This window comes from Solanum dulcamara, chromosome 5 (assembly GCF_947179165.1).
Source record: "Solanum dulcamara chromosome 5, daSolDulc1.2, whole genome shotgun sequence".
Taxonomy (NCBI): domain Eukaryota; kingdom Viridiplantae; phylum Streptophyta; class Magnoliopsida; order Solanales; family Solanaceae; genus Solanum; species Solanum dulcamara.
In genome coordinates, this window is record NC_077241.1 from 2,417,396 (window position 1) to 2,440,585 (window position 23,190).

General features: G+C 32.7%; 4 protein-coding genes across 5 annotated transcripts; 2 read left to right on the forward strand and 2 right to left on the reverse strand.

The window, feature by feature from the left end:
- The first annotated feature begins 3,074 nt into the window (after positions 1-3,074).
- Positions 3,075-9,032, forward strand: LOC129888747 (calcineurin B-like protein 1). 2 transcript variants are annotated; one of them, XM_055963741.1, is made up of 9 exons: positions 3,075-3,284; positions 4,382-4,559; positions 5,572-5,654; positions 6,717-6,776; positions 7,059-7,167; positions 7,323-7,375; positions 7,786-7,866; positions 8,293-8,405; positions 8,725-9,032. In XM_055963741.1, the coding sequence occupies exons 2-9, from the start codon at positions 4,475-4,477 to the stop codon at positions 8,786-8,788; spliced, it is 648 nt and encodes a 215-aa protein (XP_055819716.1). In that variant the 5' UTR covers positions 3,075-3,284; positions 4,382-4,474; the 3' UTR covers positions 8,789-9,032. The 2 variants fall into 2 exon arrangements, with proteins under 2 accessions (XP_055819716.1, XP_055819715.1); XM_055963740.1 differs by having other exon boundaries at positions 4,411-4,559.
- Positions 9,033-10,101: 1,069 nt separating this feature from the next.
- On the forward strand, positions 10,102-11,330 carry LOC129888746 (peroxidase 41-like). The gene has a single exon (XM_055963739.1). It carries the CDS (start codon positions 10,314-10,316, stop codon positions 11,271-11,273), a length of 960 nt encoding a protein of 319 aa, XP_055819714.1. The 5' UTR covers positions 10,102-10,313; the 3' UTR covers positions 11,274-11,330.
- Positions 11,331-12,631: 1,301 nt separating this feature from the next.
- On the reverse strand, positions 12,632-15,652 carry LOC129888748 (60S ribosomal protein L37a). The gene is made up of 5 exons (XM_055963742.1): positions 15,552-15,652; positions 14,220-14,259; positions 13,169-13,257; positions 12,951-13,033; positions 12,632-12,864 (listed from the first exon to the last, which is right to left on the reverse strand). Exons 1-5 carry the CDS (start codon positions 15,552-15,554, stop codon positions 12,801-12,803), a joined length of 279 nt encoding a protein of 92 aa, XP_055819717.1. The 5' UTR covers positions 15,555-15,652; the 3' UTR covers positions 12,632-12,800.
- Positions 15,653-17,301: 1,649 nt separating this feature from the next.
- Positions 17,302-21,566, reverse strand: LOC129888749 (beta-amylase 3, chloroplastic-like). Its single transcript, XM_055963743.1, has 4 exons — positions 20,978-21,566; positions 19,720-19,930; positions 18,878-18,988; positions 17,302-18,401 (listed from the first exon to the last, which is right to left on the reverse strand). The coding sequence occupies exons 1-4, from the start codon at positions 21,493-21,495 to the stop codon at positions 17,613-17,615; spliced, it is 1,629 nt and encodes a 542-aa protein (XP_055819718.1). The 5' UTR covers positions 21,496-21,566; the 3' UTR covers positions 17,302-17,612.
- Between the last annotated feature and the right edge of the window lie 1,624 nt (positions 21,567-23,190).

The window sequence follows — 23,190 nt, forward strand, 5'->3', positions numbered from 1 at the left end:
GATAGTAAATATTTTCTTAATATTATATATTTATGTAAGTTTCCCTAAAACTTAAATACTTAAGGTCCGTCTGGATATGTGATATTGATTATTGAAACATGATTTGAAATCAGGTTGATTTGAAGTTGAAGTTTTGTTTGAACATTCAATTTGAATTTCTTAAGTTGTATTTTTTCTCATAAACAAAATATCAGGATATCCTAAGGTGTCACATTGATAATTATATTGCATTCTCCATGTCCTTTTTATAAATACATGTTTGCAATTACAAACTTTCAAATACACATAATTTTATAAATATCTGCTAATCAACAATATTACTAACTAGTTATTCTTTAGTATCATCCGGTTTGAAACAAATTTTAAATAAATGAAAAATAAATCAACCATAAATAAAATCTGAAGAAACAAGAACATTTTATTGATAAGACAATATGGGTACAATTTTGTTCCTTCCTTGATTCTTCTCTCATAAGATTTCTCCATAATTCGAGGGTCGTTAGTGGCGTATTTCTCGAACTAGAAAATTTAGATTTGATCTCTTTATGAATATTCCATGAATTTGTGAAATATTCGAGATGCATATTTAAGGGAATATAATACCCTTTATATAGGCATGAATTAGGGTTTATGGTAAAGTAACCTTCAAGAAACTCTAACTGAAATAAGACTTGTCGTGTAGAGTCCTACAAAATTTCGATATCTACACATCCTTTCAAATATTATAAACATTTTTTTCACGTTGAGCATGTGTCTTTTTTTTTTAACAAAATTTAAAATGATTGATTTTTCTTTTTTTTTTACAAAATATAAATTTATAGGTCAAGTTTTTACATTTTAAAAAATTAAAATCATGATCCCAAACTGCATTTTTCAAACATTGATTTGATATCATGACTTTATATCATATGTCCAAACATTAATTTAGTCAATTAAATTGCACCTGTCTAAGGGGGAATATTCCACAGGACATTGAGATTGTTCATTTACTATGATACTTTGAAAATGTAAAAATTACATAACTAAATCAGTTCATATTTATATATATTTAGTATTTAATCAAGAAGATTAACGGATTAAGCGGATATTAAATTAATCTAATTCTCTAGGGAGAATATTCCACACAACATTGAACTTGTTCTTTTATTAATTAAAAAAAATCACATATATTAAAAAAGATGGTAAGAATATTAGCATTGGTGCATAATCCTATATTTCTTAAAATTATTATTATTATTATTATTATTATTATTATTATTATTATTATCATTATCATTATCATTTCTTTATTTATTTTCTATTTTGGAGTAGAAAATTAGTGGTGGATACTTTATAGTTCAAATTACTTTTGCATTTCAATATATGCATATAAAGTACCTTTGCATAGAAAATTTAAAAAATGGATTTTCTACATAGACAAGGACATAGGAATCTATCAAATTTGAATATTATACTTCAAATTTATTGAATGATATTATTGAAGATAGGGTCCATAATTTATTTTCATTTTAGAACTTACAGAATCAACTTGGACACTCAATTTTACAATCTTATGCATTAAACATGTTGATTATATACTTGATACTATATCATATAAAATTACTGATAATTTCCTAATTTTAAGTAGTTTTTCAATAAAAGGAAAATAAACATCAAACATGTTGATTTTATATTTGTAACGTATGAATGTATTTAAACATAAGTAGAAAAAATAAATCCTTTTAGTCTAATTTAGTAGGTTTTCCTAATTTTACTTCTTTCTTTTTTTGATTTTTTTATCAATGTTCGATATCTGGATTGGAGCACAACTAATTTAGATTCGCACCACATAGAGCATCATTTGGCAGAAAATGCTCTCTATCAAAGATTTTTTCATACCCAAGTCTCGAATCCAAAAACTATAATTAGGAGAGAAACAATCTCATCTACTGCAACACATCTTTGGTGGTCTAACTTTACTTCATTCACATGAAAAGAAATTAAATAAAAGGTATCATAGCTATGTCGGTCTCTCATCCCCTCCGTTGTTGTTGAGTTATGATATCTGACGAACCATATTTAACTTTTAATTAATTAAAATATATTTTTTAAATCTTTTTATGTATTTATATTTTATTTAGAACAATATTATCGCCGTATAAAATAACAATGTACAATCTTAGCATAACAAATAATTAGGAAGTAAGTATGAAGTGCACTTGTTAATTAATTAAAGGTTAAATATGCTTAATCAAATATTATAAAGATTAAAATTAAAATTCATTAAAAAAATGAGTAACCAAAAGTATTTTTAATCCTAAATAAAATGGCGTAGCTTTAAATAGGGATATATGAAGGTCGAAGATTAGTAGGCAATGACAAAATTAAAAAATTTCACTAAAGGCATCAAAATATAAAGAAATAAATTCACGAAGAAGTCAATGACTATCATTAGGTAAAGTATATACACAAAAATAAAAAATAACATAGATACACACAGTACTTTTTCTGACTAAGGAATATCGGTCTGCATCCCTCAAGTACATGTGGCTCCGCCATTATCATAGGTCGAGTGTTGTTTTAATTTCATTTTCATTATTTTTATTATTACTCTCATATTATCTTTATCCTTCAATTTTATATTACTTGATATTTTATTTGCTTAATTTATCATTTCTTTTTTATTATTATTGTTCTCTTCATCATTGTTCTCAGTATATCTTTTTTGCTACTGTATTTGTTCGAATGTCTATTAAAAATATTTTTTTTATTTTTATGAAAAAAAAAGATAAAAATGAGTACACACAATCCTTTTTGAATTTCATTAGCTATGTTGTTTGCAGTGAAAAATTGTCAAAGTAAAATTTTCCAAAAAAAAGTTTATTCTAAAAAATAGCATAAAAAGTCAGAGAGTATATAGCTAATTAACCATTTACTCCAGAAATAACTCAAATGTTTTTACCGTGGACCGCGGTAATAATCCTGCCGTAACTTCCCTACAAGACTACGCTCTTTTGTAGCGCGTATACTTCAATCTCCCTGCCAATTTATTTATTCCTTTTTCTTGTTTGTTTATTCTTCTTCTTCTTGGGGTCACCAATTTTGGCTTCTCCCACTGTTTTGTCTCTCTTCTTTCAGCTTTTTCCTATATATATACACACAAATTTTATGTGTTGGTGCATATATACACATCAATTCTTGAAAACACTTCATATTTCTCTTAAGACAAGTTCCCTCTTTTTTGGTTTTTTTTCCTGGTTTTCTGTTTAAAGGACGAGCAATTTCATCTGGGACATCTTTAATCTGTATGTTTTCGTAATACCCATTTTGTTTTTTCTGGTGTTTTAATGCTCTTTTGATGTTTCAAGATTTGTGGGTATTTTTTGTTTTTGTGTTTTAGGATGTGTATAGTTGGTGTTTTTGCAAAGAGAGGATAGAAATTTATGATGTTTTAGATGATGGTGTTTCATATATTTCGAATTTGAAATGAATTTTGAAGTTTTTCATGTTAAAGTTTTGATCTTTTTTCTTCTTTCTCCCCCTTTTTTGATATGTTGAAGTTTTGTTGTTCTTTGAGAATCAAGTAATGATTTTTCTGCAAATTTTTTGGTTTTTTCCTTAGCCACCATGGAGGGGTTGGAGAGGGGCGGGGGGGGGGGGGAGTTTAGGCTGGTAGACAATTCAAGAATCAATAATGTATTGGGCCTCAATTTTAAATTAGTTGAAGTTAGCTCTTGAATCATTTATATTTATACTCTCTACTACTATATTTCTTTTCCGTACTTTTTTTTTACAAAAATATACTTGAGCGTCTATCGGAAACATCACCACCCTCTTGGACCTCACTTGTAGGATTACACTCAATATTTTGTTGTTGTATATTAATACTCTATTGGACACATTTGATTCTAATTGTCTAGAGGATTAAATACTTCTTAATGATTGTTAATCTACACTGATCCTTCTCGTTTATCCGGGCTTGATTGAGGCAGGTTTTGAGAAGCTTACAGAGAGGAAGTTTAGGCTAATAAACAATTAAGAAAATGAAAAAAAAAAAAAACTAGGAGTATTGTCTGGTCTTTTGACTTTTAAATGCCAAAATCCTTTGCATGAATAGTGTCAGTTTGATCAAAGAAGTAACCTGCTAAGCTTCCTTCATCTTTTTTTTGTGTGGTTGGAAATGTAGTTTGGTGAAAGCCTGACGGATGAGTTCCTATAGTATCATTATAGTTACTACAATTTAGCAAGAAACTTATATGGAGGATGTATGTTCATGTTCCCTATCTTTTGTTATGGCGAAATGAGTAATCCATAGTGGTTTTATGTTTTGTTGTTGAGAGTTGATATAGTTATTATACTGTTTATTGGTATGTGTATGTGAATTTCGGTTTTGTATTGCAAGGTTAAAATGGTTTTGATGATATATTGTAGTGAAGCTGGTTGCTAGACTCCATTCTAGTTGTGTGCTTTCTCCTCGGTCTCTGTTCTTAAGAAGATGGGCTGTTTTAGCTCTAAGGTGGCAAGAGGACATCAGTTTCCTGGATATGAAGATCCTGTAATCCTGGCATCCCAAACAGCATGTGAGTTACTCGTAACTGATCTTGGTCGGTTGAGGTTTTTCAATGTGTACCAATTGACTTAGTAGAGTTGAACTTGTGGTATGAATTTGGAAGTTTTGAGATGAATATGTAACTTTGAGGAGAAGTAAAGTAACGATCTTCAACTTCCTTACCATTTTTAAGTTGCTAAATTCATGTACAGAGTTCATTCCTTTAGTTTTTTTTTTTTTTGATACCGTGGAGTCCGGCTCCATGGGGCACCTCCTACCTCCCACTAGCATAGATATGGAGTAATTTGTCCACCAAGGCTTGGACAGATAGAAAGAAATCGCCTTGTGTTTTTTCCTCCTCTGGGAGAGCAGTACTAGTACATTTGCTTTTACTTTAAAAAAAGGTGGGAGTAACAGGAAGAAGAGTTCAAAATTAGATCTGGTGTTAGAACACAATGAAACAGGGATTTTCCTCATTTATGTAGAAGAAACTAATCTTTTTGGGTTGTATTGAAAATCGTTCAAAAGAGCTTAGTTAAAGTGGCACAGCTTGAAGGACTTGTGACTTAGGTCGGAGGTTCGATCCCTGTGCTGTGCTGTGCGAACTAAGTTTGGTATTTAAATGAAGAAGGGTAGAACTCAGAGAAGACGAACCCGTTATCACCAAGTTATGAAGGCTGTGGTTGGTCTCAAGGGTTGGCCCCTTACGGCTTTCTCAGTTCATTAAAAAAAAGAGTAGTAACAACAACAACAACAACAACAACAAGTCCAGTATAGTTCCACCATGTGGGATCTGAGTAGGGTAGAGTGTACACAGACCTAACCCCCACCTTGAAAGAGTAGTAAGGTTAATTATATTTCAGTTTACTCTTACAATATGCCCGTTCTTCTATTGCTGGTTTTGTGTGCCTAATTCGGTAATGCCATATGTTTTCACTTTACAATTTTACTCTTTACTTATCTCCCGAACCTCCTAATTGAACTTTTTATGTATTACTGAACCTTCCTCCACTAGCCTTATTTGTTTGCCTTCTTCTTTGCAGTTACTGTAAGTGAAGTTCAGGCATTATTTGAGATGTTCAGGACTATTAGCAGTACAGTAATTGATGATGGGCTGATAAGCAAGGTAGTTTCTATTTAACTGGTGAAATTTATTCGAATGGGCTTATGATTTCATATTGCATAATTCTGGATGGATGGTTTAAAGTAGACTATGTTTCCTCAATCTCTTATCATCAGCCGGTCAATACTAACGGTTTTCGCTTTTCCTCTTTTTGACCTTTTAAGATAAGAAGCTGTTAAAAGAGGTCATTTTGGAGAAATCTTATATGTTGGGAAGGGTCGAAAAAGGAAATCTTCCTCTCTTTTTTTTTTCCAAATCGGCGGAAAAGGAAATCTTTCTCTCTTTTTTCTTTTGATCGGTGGAAAAGGAAACCTTCCTCTCTTTTTTGTTCGATCGGTGGAAAAGGAAATCTTCCTCTCTTTTTTTCTCTTGATCGATGGAAAAGGGAATCTTCCTCGTTAATCATGGATAATGGAATTTGTTATAATCTTCCTCTTTTTCTGATCGGTTGAAAAAGAAATCTTCCTAATGAATCTTGGTTAAGTAATAGATAGTTGTCTCGCTTATCCTTCCATACTAGTAGTCGTAGCATTATTCATGTAGTTTCTTGTCCCTTCATTTTTGTTACAATTTGTTGTTTCTTGCATTTTGATTATTGTATTATTTTGTGGTAGTTACTGTTCAGAATGATTTGTCAGCTTTCTGTAGTATTTTACCATGGCTTCTTCACTTCCATTATTTCTTTTGCCATGCTGCTTCAAATTGTTTTTCCTTTGAGCCAAGGGTCTATCATAAACAACCTCTCTACCTTCAAGGTAGGGGTAAGGTTTGCATATACTCTATCCTCCCCAGACCCCATTTTGTAGGATTACACTGAGTATGTTGCTGTAATGGAATTTTTTTGAAGGGGCCTTGAAACATCCAAATCTGCCATATTGTCTATTTGTGATGGTTTCTCTATCATGAGATGGAAAAGTTGTTCTTGTGAGATATTTAGTAGAGTTTATTTGTCACATAGCGCACCTTATGTTATTTTTTAGTGTAACATATTTGATTTAACTGCATTACAGTCGATAATATGTCTTTGTTTGCTGATCAATGAACAATTGCTTTATTGATGTGCAGGAAGAGTTTCAGTTGGCTTTATTCGAGAATAGAAAGAAAGAAGACCTTCTTGCGAATCGGGTATGGTATTTCATTGGTATTGATTCAATATTTTGATGTAATGTTGTGCTTAGAATGCTTAATAAGTATTACTCGAGTAAACATATCATAGAGGTTCTTCTGTAATATTTTGTTGGTCTTAAAGAACACCTATAAGTAATTAGCCAAAATATGGACATTTAACTTATGAAATGCATCGAATTGGCAAGTTTGCTAATTTATTTCTCTAGGTGAAAACTACTAATTTTTAGTACCTTGATGCGTGTGGGATATTAATTTCCCCTAGGAAATTCTTACTTGCAGATTTTTGATCTCTTTGATCTGAAGCAAAGAGGAGTCATCGATTTTGAGGATTTCGTTATGGCAATGAATGTTTTCCACCCAAATGCCTCGCATGAAGATAAGCTCACTTGTAAGTAAAAGAAAAGATGTATATCTCGGTATTCTCTTACTTCATCATCAAAAAAAAAAGAAGATGATATATATCTTGGTATTTTGTAATTTTTTTAGTTTAATGCTTAATTGCATGCAGACAGTCGCATGAAACTCCATTTTGTGCTATTGCAGTTTCATTTAAGCTGTATGATCTGGATGGCTCGGGGTATATTGAACGACAAGAGGTGCGTAATTTTTATGTATTTCTCTTTCATGTTATGTTGAGAGTGGCCTATGTGCTTCTCGTTACGCTTGCTTTCCATGTAACCTGGCATCTCATGTGCTTACTTTGTATTTCTCCTGCTTGTGTTATCTTTCTTGTGATCACTTGATCAACAGAAACTTGATTTTGACTTCCTTCCTGACATTTGTGGCTGTTAAGTTTTGACACACGTAAATTTTGTGTATTTGGAGCTGCTTTCAGCATTATGTTAAGTTATATGGGATTCTTTAGCGAGGCATTCAAGACATCTATCACATATTTATAACATTTCAACTCGTTTGACGAACGATCATGCTGACACGATGCATCAATTAGTTTTTTGGGTTTATAGTTTATCTTATTGTTAAGCTTTATTATTTGTGGTAATGGCAGGTTAAACAAATGTTGATTGCACTTTTACGCGAGTCTGAGATGAAGTTGGCTGATGAAACCATTGAGATAATACTTGATAAGGTAATTTTACCCCATCCAGTTTTTCATGATCAGGCGATCTTGTATTTGTGACTTCTATTTTGACAAGGGGTTCAAGATCTATGGTAAAACTCACCCGCACCCGATGTGCACAACAATGAATGCAAGCTGATGTGTTTTTCGTACACACATTTGGTTAAGAAGCTTATATTCTCACTTTTAACTTTTGACTTGTTAAGTTTACATGTTTGGTTTGATGTGAACATCAGGTGCTAGTAAGCTTTTATCGTTGGGAGTCCATATATTGTGTTTGCTTCAAGTATAACTGAAATGCGTAGTCACTCTTTAAGTTATTGACAACCTTGCATTAATACAACCTTTTTTTACTTGGCTTTTGCTGGTCATTTCCTGTCCTAACTATAGTCTCAACGAGCTTCGAATGATTAGTGATTCTATTCCTATATGTAGACGTTTTCAGAGGCAGACTCGAATCAAGACGGAAAGATTGACAAATCAGAATGGCAAAGTTTTGTGGATCGAAATCCTTCAATACTAAAGATTATGACGCTTCCATATCTAAGGTATATACCATTTGATAATCGATAATACATTTAAACGATGAGACGATCAGGTCACATTTATCTGTTGTAAGCTTATGTTACTCAAATTCTTCAAAAATGTCATGAGTGCGTGTCAGATCCTCCACAAGTAATGCATTCTTTGAGGATCCACCACAAGCGCCAAACCATTTTTGGAAAGTTCGAGCAAACATAGGTTGTAGTATCTTTTAGGTGACCCGGTAGTGTGAAAGTTTCTTTACCGTCATTGTATATGGGTTCAACTCGTAAAAGATAAGACGAGGATTATATCGTCTAACGAGATTTACGTTTTAATTTGCAGGGATGTAACAACTACTTTTCCAAGTTTTGTATTTCATTCAGAAGTTGATGAAGGAGCTACTTGAGGAGTAGGGAGAAAAAAGGGGTGAAGTTCAGATTTTAATTAGTTCTTCTCGTCTACATATTTCATTTGTCTTTTTTCCCCTCTAAATATATTATTAAAATGTATCTAATTTTATTGGGGGAAAATGCAAACAATATATGTCTAAATTGGGTGAGGAGGTTTTGTTTAGCCCTCCCTTTTTGTAAAGTGATTATATTTTTTTTGCCAATTTGGTAAAGTAATATAATTTTCTTAGATTCACTTGACATACTTTTCTTTTGTTTACAAAAAGATAACTTTACCTTTTGTAGAGAATTATGTTTTTCCATATGAGATTCTCTACTTTTTGGTATATGCATTGTACTTGAAGTCTTTATACTATTTTTTGGTGGTATCCACGTGTGATATCATTATGAAATTTGACTAATTTGAATCTGCATTGAAAAATCCTGCTTTAGAACTCGCGACACTGGTTAAAGATGGGATATAGATTTGTGTTAGAAAGTTTTATATTAGGGTAAAGTGCTTCTAATAAAAAACGATTCATTTTATACTCAGGAATCAAACTCGAGACTTCTAAATAAAAATGAATGTATACTTAGCACGCAACTGGACTCTCACCGTAATGCTAGTAGGCTTAACGATTGGCTGCTATTGAAATTATCTTAGAGCGTCTTTCAATTTTGCCTAATCTAGAAAGATATATAACAAGATCTCTATCTTAGACTCCATCGTTGTGACCATCAACTACACTAGTCGTACCAAAAGATCTCATTATTACGTTATTGTTCTTGATGGTTTTAAGTATCATGAACCAAAGAGAGTCCGATTGTACTTGTGATTTTCATTCCAATAAATCAACTTTTCTTTGGAGTCTGTAAGTGAATATATCTTGATACAATATTTTGTTGGCCTCATTAAACTCCGCATAACTAATACTATACAAATTATACGGGATTCTTTATTTTATGCCGAATAAAAAGTGAAATAATATGTGTAAGATAGCTTTAGACCAATAAGAATAACTAAGAGAATATTTTCCATTTCAGAGAACCAATACTTTCAATTGTTGGAACTTGGAAATACAGTCTTCAACAAAATCAAAATTACTAAAGTTGAATATAAAATAAAAATTGGATTTAAGGTATAAAGTTGCAGAGTTGATATTTATAAGTTGTCGCCTTAATATATATTTTTACCTAATTAGCAATTAATGCTTATCATAAAGATTTACCTATGATTACTTTGTAAATGAAATATATTTAAATGGTCGATTAACCGCATGTCATGCTTAATTGAAATTCTTCAATCACATAAAAAACATTAGATGAATAAATTAAATAAAAATATAACCACTCTTCCCCTAAAACATCTCTTAACCATTACACTAATTATCATCCAATTCTTCTTCTCTACATTTGTTTTCTTCTTTCATTATCAAATGTGTTTAGTTTTTTGTAATCCTCTTTGGAATTTGACTCCATAATCATCTTTTGTGAGAAGAAACAGATCAATTGATCTGTTTTCTTCTCTTCTTTTTTTTAACAATGACTTGGCCATTGCTTTTTCTCTTGTTTTCATCTTTTGCTTTTTCTCATGCACAACTTACATTGGACTACTATGCCAAAACATGTCCACAATTTGATGCCATAGTGAGGGACACCACTCAACAAAAACAAATGGAATTCCCCGTCACGGCGGCCGCGACTCTCCGCGTCTTTTTCCACGACTGTGTTGTAGATGGTTGTGATGCCTCCATCCTTATCAAGTCGACCGCCTTCAACAAATCCGAGCTTGACTACGACATCAACCATTCCCTCGCGGGCGACGCGTTTGACCTAGTCAACCGCGTCAAGACCGCGGTCGAGCTCGCATGCCCGGGCGTCGTCTCGTGCGCGGACATCTTGGCGACCGCCACCCGAAACCTCATCGTCATAACCGGTGGGCCCCACTACAAAGTCCAGTTGGGCCGGAAAGATAGTCTAGTTTCCAACATTTCAAACGTGGAAGCACACCTGACGCGTGAGAACGCGACGGTTGACCTAATGATCAATAAATTCCAATCCATGGGCTTTGATGTCAAGGACATGGTTGTGTTGATTGGTGGTGGACACACAATTGGATTTGTTCATTGTAAGGAGTTTGCTCATAGGATTTTCCCCACTCCTGATCCTACAATGAACCCAATATTAGTTGAGAGATTGAGAACAATGTGTGCAAATTATACTAGTAACAATGACATGTCAGCCTTCCTAGATGTTATAAGTCCTGGTAATTTTGACAATGTGTTGTTCAAGAATTTAATGAAGGGCATAGGGTTACTCGGTTCAGACCAATTATTATATAGTGATCCTAGGACAAAGCCATTTGTTGAATTATATGCTAAAGATGCTATTGCATTTGCTAATGATTTTGCTCATGCAATGGAGAAAGTAAGTGTATATCAAGTCAAGATTGGCCAACAAGGAGAGGTGAGGAAGAGATGTGATGCTATTAACCACACTTGAAAGAATTTGACATAATGTTTATTTTATTTTATGGGATTTGTTTGGGTTTTTGAATGATCCAAGAAGTACTCTCCATGATGATGATGTGTAGAATTTGTGTTTACATATGATGATTAATGATAATATTGGACAAGAATATTATTAGTAATTTATAATTGTTTGATCAAACGAAGTTTGAAATTTTGTTCCATCATTTTGTCCAAATTAATACCATCACATATATTGTGCATTAATTAAAGGCATGCTGTTTCAATTTCAAAATAATTAAAGTGGGTAGTACAAATGTGATGCTCTATTCAAACTAAACTCATTTTATCCCAATAATTCACTATTCAAAGAACATATAATACATAGATAGACACCTTAACTTAGCCTCAAATAACGACTAAACACTTAAACTTTAAAAATGCACATTTAAACACTTCAACTCGTCTCCTATTGAACACTCCAATTTCTAGACACCTAATAAATTTATGTGTCACGTCCGCATTGGACGCCCACGAGATACAATGAAAAACAAGTTGAGATGTCTAAATGTGCATTCTCAAAGTTTAAGTGTTTAGTTGTTAGTTATAGCCAAGTTAAAATGTTTATCCATGTATAATGCCTTATTTTTATGGTGATTGCTAATTTATTCACCACAATTGTCTTTCTTTATTTGGATTTGAGATCAACTATTCTTTCATTGAACGCACATAAACGAAATCAACATTATTTGTTTTTTTTTATAAAAAAGATTCCAATATTTCGAACTGTTGCATTTAGTTAAACCATTCTTGGGTACATGGAATTTGAAAGAGGTAGTGTTACAAACTTCATTGCGGCGCATATGAGTTACTAAAGACTAAAAGAATCATATATTTAAGTACAATCAAATCTCTTTATAACAATATCAATTGTTTATACATTTTTCAACTACTATTGCAAGATACTATTATAGAGAACATTATATGAAAATCAATTTCAAAGAAAAATTTCATCATTACAGTGAAATACTATTATAGAGGATGATTGTTAGTGTAGTACAACTGTATTTCACACCATTTCACAATTAACTAAGTGAATTGCAACCCTTTACAGCTTTGGAGGTCAAATTCAAAGAATAGTTTGAGGACAGAAGTGATAAAACTCTAATCCCCTTTGAGGTGATTTAAGAGTAGGGAGAATTTTTGAACAATAAAGAAAAGGCTAACATGACATGCGCGCAAAGATGACATGCACAACAGTCCAGAACAAATGAGTCGAAAGAAATTTTTTGGGGATAGTATGTAGCTTTCATTTTTGTAGCCAGTTTCGGAGAAGTGAATACCATATTGGAACTATTCTGCTTACTCAAAAACTCATTGGAAGAACAGATGTAAACGATAATAACTTTCTCAGAATAGATCAATTTCCCCAACAGTAGCTAACTTACTAAATTACGCGTTCACAAACATCAAAATGGTCTTATAATTGAGAAAGATATCTGATCTAAATTCCGCAGACACATCATAAGCAGATAAACAAAAAGGCTGACTGATAATTGCTCTAACTCTCAGTTTGCTCCCTCAGTCTTCGGATTGTGCTCCTAACTGTCACAGCACTTGCAGTGCTATTGAAGAAAAAGATGAATCAGTTAATCACACAAAAAAGAAGGGAAAATTGAAGACAAATATAGATAAGGGAATGAAGTATTACTTCAATGTATAAGCACCGCCTGCTTTGACTTTGCCGCAATCTTTACAGCCCCAAATACCCACGGCTTTCCTCTTCACTGCATACTGCTCATAATGACAAGTATATCTTCAGATCATATGTATTCAAGGCAAACCAAGTAGAGCAGAAAGGCATTCCGTAGATGGTTAAATCCCGTTGCATATAGCTACTAATTTATCCAAAAGACCAGAAAAACATACCTTTCCACAAAACTCGCAGAAGTACTTGCTATGCTGGCTAACCTCCATTTTCTTAATCTGCTTTCGCAGACTGGCACCATAACGGGTACCTAAAACATATATGAGATATTTAGAAACATAACTTTGCTCGACAAAAAACAGAACACACTTTATGCAGCTGCAGAAGGAGGAAAAGGCGATCTATGCACAAATAATCAATGTAAAATGAGAAGTATGTTATGTAGGAGTTCTAATCAAATAACCAATAGAACAAAAAGGGGAAGACAATACTTCATTCAAATAATTAGATGGAAAGCTGATTTACTACAAAAGAACCCTATTTCCATAGAAATGGGGAACAAGAAAGCATACTTCCGGAGTATTCCACCCAATCCACATAACTTTCTAGACCAATACATTCAGCTTGTATACCTCAGACAATTGAGGACAACAAACATATCAAGTGTAATCACACAAGTGGGGTTTGGGGAAGGTAGAACTATGCAGACCTTACCCCAACCTTGGGAAGTAGAGAGGTCCTTTCCGATAGACCCTCAGATCAAGGACTACAGACAATTGAGTAAACTTGCAAAACAAACATGATCAAAGCTATTTAGCTAGGGTACAATCTTTACATATTTACTCTACAATGTATACAATCATTTGATATTCTTAACAAACTAGAACAGTTCTGCTATTTCCTATGTGAGCTCTTTCTATTTGCTCGAAAAAATCATCAACAAATTATCCCATTTATATTTCCAGCGAATATTTGTATATTGAATAAACTGAAGTTATACAAAATTTCAAGTAACATGTTCTACAATAATCAAGAATACAAGGAATACTGTCACATCTTTGTTTAGCTAAGTGCAACTAAACTGGCGTTTACTCAGATTCAGCTTGGCTCGCCATTCCAGCTAAGACAAGTTATTTTTGAAATACATATTGAAGCAAGTTTCTCAACCATATTTGTGCATAGTAAACATAGCTCTATCTGTGTATTTAAGTTCACAAATTTGTCGCATGGACAATGCAAAACAGAAAATAACTTGCGGAACCATCTACTTACCATATTTCCCAACTATTCCAGCCTTCTTGGTCCTCTTAGTCTGCAGAAAAAATATAGTATGTTATTTTATAACTCATCAAAAATAACCTCAACTGAAAAAATGCATCTGCATCATCCAAAGTCATCTACAACTAGGTCCGCCATCAATGGTGGAATAAACAAGCCCACCTCTACAACAACAATGTTGTTGTCAATATCTTAGTGGATCAGTAACTCATAACATAATTGCTCATTTAGGAACATTCAACCTCTCAATCCAAATCCATCAAAACCCACTATCTTTCCTCATCATGTAAATATTACAACCATATGAGCTGAACAAATTAACATTTTAGTTTTCTACAGACACCTTTTTTTTCAAATTGTTCATGAACAGAGCAATGTGTTGCACTAAAGGGTGTGACATAGTGGTCAATGAAGCTGGACTGAACCATGGGATATCAGCCATCACAACTCCAATCCCGCGAAGCTTGAAAACCTTAGTGGATCTCTCAACTTCTCAATGCAAATCCATCAAAGCCACTACCTTTCCTCACTTTGAAAACATTACAAACTGGATGAACCTAGAGAGCATAATCTAACGAACAAATTAACAATTTAGTTTTCTAAAGACACCTTTTTCTCTCAAATTGTTCATGAACAGAGCAATGTGTTGCACTAAAGGGTCAATGAAGCTTGAATGAAACATGGGATATCAGCTGTCACAACAGATCTCTCAATCTCTCAATCCAAATCCATCAAAGCCACTACCTTTTCTCTTCATGAAAATGTTACAACCAAGTGAGCCTAGAGAACACAATCTACAACAACAACAACAACACCCAGACACTCCCAAAGGTGGGGTATGGGCAGGTAGAGTGTATGCGGACTTTAAACCTGCCATCGAAGTGATAAAGAGATTGTTTCCGATAGACATCAGCTCAAGGAACGATAAAACGAGGCAGTAACAACAATCAGAAGCAACAAGAAGATAATAAGATAAAATGAGAACACAATCTAATGCACAAATTAACATTTTAGTTTTCAAAAGACACCATTTTTAAAACAAATTGTTCGACGAGAACTGCACCCAAAAAGTGGTAAATAAAGCTGAAAATAGACCAAATCAACTGTCACAACTCCAAATCCCACTAGCTTAAAAAACTAATCCACCTCTGCTTATATACTAATTCTGATTCAACAAAAACAGCTCCAATTCCATAGGACCAGAACAATCTACGCATCCTTTTGACACTTTATCAACATACTTACTGAACAAAATACAGAAAAATAACAGAAATCAATCACCGAAAACACAAATTATATAGAAAAATAATTGAGGTGAGAGGTTACCATATTTGCTGAACGTTGATGTAGCGGTTCTCGATGAAGGGCGTTTGGCAGAGAAACCCTAGAAATCTACTCGCTCAACAGATTTATAGCCTTTGGATCGGGTTGGGATGAGGCCCAGTATGTATTTAGGCTTACCCAAATTAATACCAGGCCTAGCATCTTAATTTTTTATTTTTATTTTTTTTGGAAAGAACACTTATATTTAAAAAAGGGAAACCAGTTACAACCAACTACCCTTTTACTTTCATATTTTTTATTTTTAATTGTCAATTCGCGTTTACTATTTGATAGCATCAGAGTATATATATACTTTGATAATAACAAAGAGTATATATATACTCTGATGGTATCAATGATGAAGAAGCAATTGTTCAATAAAGAGAAAAAGGAGACATAAGGGTAAATAGTTTGGGTCATAGGTCCAAATCGAATAAATAATTTGGGTTGGGTTCAATTTGGGTAAATACTTTGCCTAATAGGTTCAATTTGTGTAGTTTTTCCTTTTTTTATCAGCTCTATGTATCTGAGATGATTTTCTTAGTTGTTCGTATGTGTTAGCCCATGAATGGTGATATGATTTTCGGTCACTTGTTTTTGCAAAAACTTTACATGACCTTTTGTAATGAACTGGGGGGACAGTACGTATAGCCTCTGCATGATCCACGTCACAAGAATTAGATAATTTTTTTTGTTTTTCGTGTGTGTTAGCCCATGAATTTTTTGATGATATGATTTTCAATAATGTTTTTTGCAAAAACTTTGCAGGACCCTCCGTAATGACCTAGGGGAACAATGTGTACATCCTCGGTATGATCCACGCCATTTATTTAGCATTTAGGAGCCACTCAACATGAACTAGGCGATTTTCTCAATTTTGCTTGTATGTTAGCCCGTGAATTTTTTAGTGATATGGTTTTCTATCACTTTTTTTGTAAAAACTTTACAGGACCCTCAGTAATGATCTGGTGAAACAATACATATAGCCTCGGCAAGATCCACTCCATTCATTTAGCATTTAGGGGTCAGGTCACTCAACCGAAATTAAGTGATTTTCTCAGTTTTTTGTATATGTTAGCCCATAAATATTTTGGTAATATAATTTTCGGTCAATTTTTTTTGCAACAACTTTACTGGACAACATGATTGCATACTATTTTTTGGCACAGTTTGTCTTGACATGCGCTATGATAGCTATTCTTGACTTGAACCTTGAGGACAAGGTTCTTTTTGTTTGGAGAGATATTGGGCCTAAGGGCATGTTTGGAGGTATCGTTATGAATGGGCCAGAATCAGTATTGGCAAAGCAGTCCAACACTGAATTAAGTGGCTATGATTGGGATCGGAATTGATAAATAGTGACTTGTTTAGTCAGGATCCATCTATTGTGTTGAGTTGTAATAGTATACATTATTGGGTTTGCAACATGTTGAAAGGCACTAAAATTAATCAATCAATGGTACGATAGTACAAGTGTGTATACAACGAGCTCAGTGCACTAATACTTCCGTTATGTGCGAAGTTCGGGAAAAGATCGGACCACAAGAGTCTATTGTTCGTATGCAGCCTTATCCTGCATTTCTACAAGAAACTGTCTCCACGGTCTTTGCAGAAATGCAAGGTAAAGCTGTATACAATAAATCATTCTACTATAGAAAGATTCAAGTATAGTTGTTTAATCTAATATCACAAGAAAAGTAATAAGAAATATGATTTAAATGTGGAAAGGCAAAATTTATTATTTTTGTACAAAGATAAGAATATACTCATTTGAGTCGTATAATTGCAGGAAATAACAAATAGTTTTCAGACTTTTTAGGAGCTAGGTACTATAATATAGTTTTTAGCTTTTATATGCTATAGTATATACTATATAGGAGTGACTATATATTTAACATGTTATATTGATGAATACATTTGCTTGTATAATCGAGAAATCTTTGAAGATCAATTGGCAGACAATTCGTAACTCAAATTGTTTTAATAGCACAGTTTGAACTCCTGACGTTTATCTAATCCACACGTTAAGTGTTGCACTCTTACCATTGAACCAAATGAATATCCTTACACAACTGCAACCTCTGCAGTTTTCTTAGCATGACTCTGTTTGACAAATCTAACGTACAAGTCTGTTCTACTCGAATCGCATTCTGGAAGCCTCGTGTTACCTTCTTCCGACATGTTCTTGACAAACTCAACGAGATTTCTCCAATTCTCGGGCTCGAATAACCTTTTGTTCAATCTTAAATATGTAAATGCACTCAATCCATTTCCAGAATCTGCTCTGCTTGTACTCAAAACTTGTCCATATCCTCCTCCATCATACCTCTCTAACGCGTTTTCTCCAGCTAGTTCTACTCCAACAATTCTAGTCGCGTTTTTCACTTGTCGTACCAAACCTTCTGGTGAGCAATTTGCGCTCTGTGGCTGCTCCCCATCTCTCATTTCCATGCACGTAAAGTTCAAAACAACCCCACGTTTCGCGAATATACGTGCTATTGGTAAATAACCATCTTTGTTCCTTGTGTTATAGTACCCTGCTGTTAACTCTGCTGCATGTGATCTTGTGTTATAATGCCAATGAATTCCAGCTACTTTGCCTGATAATTTAGAACCTGTTCCTTTGAATATGCCTTGTGCTGATGCTAGGATTTTGTCTCCATGTTCTAATAACTTTCTTGAATACCATTCTAGGAAGAATTGTCCATATTCACTACTCCATGTTCCATCCTTTTTGAAAAATCCAGTTTCCTCTGGAAACTGGTTGTACTGACCAGAATCGTGGGGCCCACCTCGGCCCCATGATTCATTTCCCATTGCATGTGCTGATGCTGCTAGTGAAGCTTTCATGTACTGTTATAATTTCAAGAAAGGAAAATGTTTAGTGTTTTTTATGTTTCATTTTGTGGAAGTGTTCAAATGAATTTCCTTCGCCAGAAAATTATATATACGATATAAATACAGTAAAAACAACTTCTCTTATGTCAAGGCGATCGATTCAATATATATTGTTGAATCAATCGCCTTGACATAACAGAAGCTTTCAGTATAGTGACAAAAAGTGGCTCAGAAACCACTTTAGGCTATGTTGCTCGGACTCTCCCAAATTTATTGTGGCGCCAGTATCAAATCTTCCAAAAATATATAACTTTTGGAGAATCGGACACATACCTATCTATATTTTTAAAGTGTTTGGACAACATAAATTTTAGATAGGTGTGAAATGATCCTTGTATTTTTCTAATTTTCTTTGTTGAATTCCTGTCTTCACTGCTATCTGTAGCTCTACTAATATTTCAAAATGCAGAAGGGAAAAAAGGTAAGGTTACCTTGTCATAGCATTGGAATTCACCAATACCAGGAAATCTCCAAGTACCATTGCTTTCTGGATAAGATGGATATCTTAGTTCACCACAAGGACCCATTCCCACTTGTATTTCCTGTAGAAGAAGAAAAACAAAAGACAAAAAATCAATTTCAAAAGTTACTCTTTTGTTTTTTGCTAGGAAAATGTGGTCCCTAATAATGTAACTTTTTAAATTTTTTGGTGGTCCACTATTTTGTAATTTGTTAAACAAACAAGTTTAGTGGATCACTTGAGATTGACATAAAGTAATTCATTGATTTTGTTTTTTCACTTGTTTTCTTTACCAATTTCTTTTCCTTATTGGAATAACATAGTTGTTTTTCTCTTCCAAGTATTCTACATGTTTGTGTGTGTGAAATTCTAATCCTTATCCTTAGAGTTCTCAACTGATGGTTCCCTAGAATTTGATGAATCAACACAAAGAATGATATCAATGGATTTAAGTCATATAGACTAAAGTTTAAAGAATATTTATATTATTAGTGTAATTTAATATGTTATAATAGATTACCTATCATTTCTTTAAAGTTATCGAGAAATCTAACGTCAGATAACCTTTAAAATCAATTGCAATCTTTGAAATTTCGAGATGATAGATCGGCGTTTCTACCTTTCTCCTTTTAAATACTAGGCTTAGTTCGTTTGGCATAGGACTCAGAAATTGAGACTTGAGCGACAAAGTCCGTCGACCTTTGCCAAGTGAGCTAGTTAATTCCATTTTAAGTGACCTAATAGATCTTTAAGTATTTTTCATACGTCAATGCATAGGACTTAAACTTTATACAGAAGAATTAAAAGACTTACCACTATAACATCTCCCAAATAATTCTTGAATCTTTCTCTAAAACTTCTCATATAATCAGAGTAGACTTGAATTGGTGTTCTTCCTCTAAGTACTGGTAATTGATCACAACCTAAAGAAATGTACTCAGGATTTCTCCTGCCTGATCTATCTGTATACACAAGGTCTGGATTTTTGCTGATTTCTTCAAGTACCCATGGAGGTAGAGGGATGCTGTAAAAATAAATTAATAAATTTAAAATTAATCAATGGCGGAGTCACATAGAGTAAAGGATGTTCAGTTGAATATCCTTTATTGGAAATATTTAATTGTATATAGAAAAGTATATCATGTATTTGCTTGTTTCAAGTTTGACCACATAGACAAAAGGACGGACAGTTGAATATCCTTTCTCAGAAATATGTGGTTGTATATAGAAAAGTATACTATGACCCGATCGGTTTTAAGTTGGTCAACTTAAAGCTCCTTTTTAGCTTTTGGATGTGTTTGTCTAATGCTAATTCTAAGCCATAAAGTTCTTAAAGTCAGTCAAAAATGAAAAGTTAGGATTTCTAAGTTTTTTTTTCTAATTGCTTAAAGCCGTTTTGTTTGACCATGAAAATTACTTTTATATCCCTTATATTTTAACTAAATTCCCAAACTGCTCTTTTTATTCTTTTAACCCTAAAATTCAAATACTTATTTTCAACATAAGAACTTTTATCCAAACACTCAACTGCTTATTTATAAAAATAATTTTCAGCACTTCAAAATTCTAAAAGCACTTCATACATAAAAGTTATTTTTTTAAGCCCATCCAAACGGGCTTTATGTTTATTAGTCAAAAGTTACTTTTTAAGATATGTGTTAAATCTCGAGCTCCTTTAAAAAAAAATTTGACTTCATTACTACACTTAATCATAAAAACTATGAACGAGTGTAGATTATATAAAAATGATACATTTTGAGATTTTGGAAGATGTGGCAATAGTAGGATAGATTTTCGGCCATAGGTATAATTCTATATACAATTTCAAATAGAAAACTAAGGTATAATAGATGTTTTGAACTCTAACAAATCAAGAAACATTTTTTTTTAATCCCATTATTACTATTCAAGAAGGTATATGGTCATTAATTACTCATTTAAGTAATAGATAAAGGGGTAGTATAGTCAAATAACACCTCTTATGATTAATTGATGCTATCAAATCATTTTCTTAATAGGCATATCGAAATTTTAAACGACAGATAGAAATGAAAGAAAAAATCAGTAATACCTGCAAGAATCTCCGACATTACCACCACACTGATGAAAAGACATGACAACTTGAAGCTTCAATCCATTTGCTTGAACCATCTTGACAAGTTCATCATACCCTTCCCAATTATACTTCAAAGGTCCATCTTTTTCAACCAAACCCCACCAACAATCCACCATTACCCCTTCAACTCCAGCAGTTTTTAATGCCATCAAACTTGCATTCATAGCTCTTGGCTTGTTCAAATTGCCACCAATTGATATAGTGTCAAGTGGTAACATCACAAAAACAGGCACTTTGGTATTACTATTGTTGCTATGATCAGTATTACTTGTGAGCACATGGAATTTCTCTTTTTCTGCCATATTGGAATTCAAGAATTGAACTTCTTGATTGGAACTTTTTGCTTTGAGATTGTATGATGGTGGATTGATTCTGGCAAAGCAAATCATGCTTGAGATATCATCATGTGTTCTATAATTTTTTCTTTCTTTTTTATTGATAAAAGAAGTTGAAGAACAAGGTGTTAAAGCCATTTTGTGTGATTTTGAAAAAAGAAGTTTTTAAAAAAATAGAAGAGGTAGGGATTGGTGAAGCTCTTGGATGTATATTTATAAAGGGTATCAAACATATGGTGTATGGATGAGAAAAGTTTTGAGAGTTCTAGTTTTAAGAAATTAAAAGGAAAAAAGTGTAAAAGTTCGAGACAGGTCAGCAACACATATACCTTTTCAAGATATGTCCTGCCCTCAACTTGATGAAATGACACATATAAAATACATTTTTATATTTTATTTTATTTTCATCTAGAATTTTTTAACCAAGTCAAGAAAAATGCAATATATTATGGGAAAAAATATAATCAATATTTGTTTATTTGTTTTCCTAGGATATTGGAGGTTATATCGCTGCTAGGTGTGGTGAGATCTTTTTATCTTTAATTCAAGACTTTAAGTTTAAGATTAAGAATTGAAAAACCTCTCGATGACGCTAGTATTTTACCCTTTAATGAACTTGCCTTGCACAAATTCTATTTAGCTTAACTTCTCAAATCAGAACTTAGTGTGTATTATGGAACACTAAAATCTATTTTCATGTCTCTTTTAGATAAATACAAGTGAATAGTTCTATTTGCTTGTTGTCTGAGTCCAATTTATGAGTTAATTTTTAGGGTTTTGATAATTTTATTATTATTATTAATGGCTTTTAGAATATTATTTTTTTCTTTTGCAAAGATATTTTTATTTGGATAGAGAAAAAATATAAAGCGGATAAGTGATTTTTTATATTTTCCACTATCATTTTCTAGCCATATTTGTGTGATAACCAATGGGTGGCTTGCTATTGCCACAATAGAGCAAAACCCTCAAGAAATTAGCATATTCTTCTTGTCATGTACTTGAATAAAGTCTAGCTCTTCAAATTCATTTGTGGATGAAAAAAAAAACTTGAATTTCCCAATTTGTGTAATTCATCATTTAAAGATAAGTATGAAATATGAAGGGCTCTCAAAAGAAGTTGAGTTTGTGGGTATAATCAAAAGTCTTTGCTTTCCTTTTCTTTAACAACTCTTTTTTCTCAAGAAATCACTATAAGTCAAACATATAGCTACTCATATTAATCCAACTTTACACATGTGTTGAATGTGTTCTAGTAAAGCAAGAGCTTTGCAAGTAATAACAAAATGTGGAATTCATTTGGATTAGCTGATTAAAAATAATTGATAAGTAATACGTATTGAAAATAATATTTTGATGTTGAAATTAATTTTATTAATAAATAAGTATGTATTTGAATTGAAGTGTTAAAACTGATAATAACCTATTGATGTATATGGTAATAAAGTGTTGATCATCAATTTTATGTTAAAATGACTAACATGTCCTTAAAGTTATTTTACAAAAAATAAAATTTTAAAATATCTTTACATGGAAAAGAATGATAGTAAAATACTTAATCAAATCAAAAGTGTTTAGAAGTTAAAAAAATCATAATATAAATTGAAGGTAATTAACAAGTTAAACTGATAACCAAATATCTAACTCGGGATTAAGAACCTCAAATACTTACTCACATCCCATTAGAGCACCAAACTTTATTAATTCTTCATTTTTATATGATAATAATATAAGAAAACACGTCATTTCAATAACGGTAAGAGTGCATATCGCTTAATAGTAATTTAGAAATAAAGTTTATATATGCATGACACAATGTCATATATATGCAGG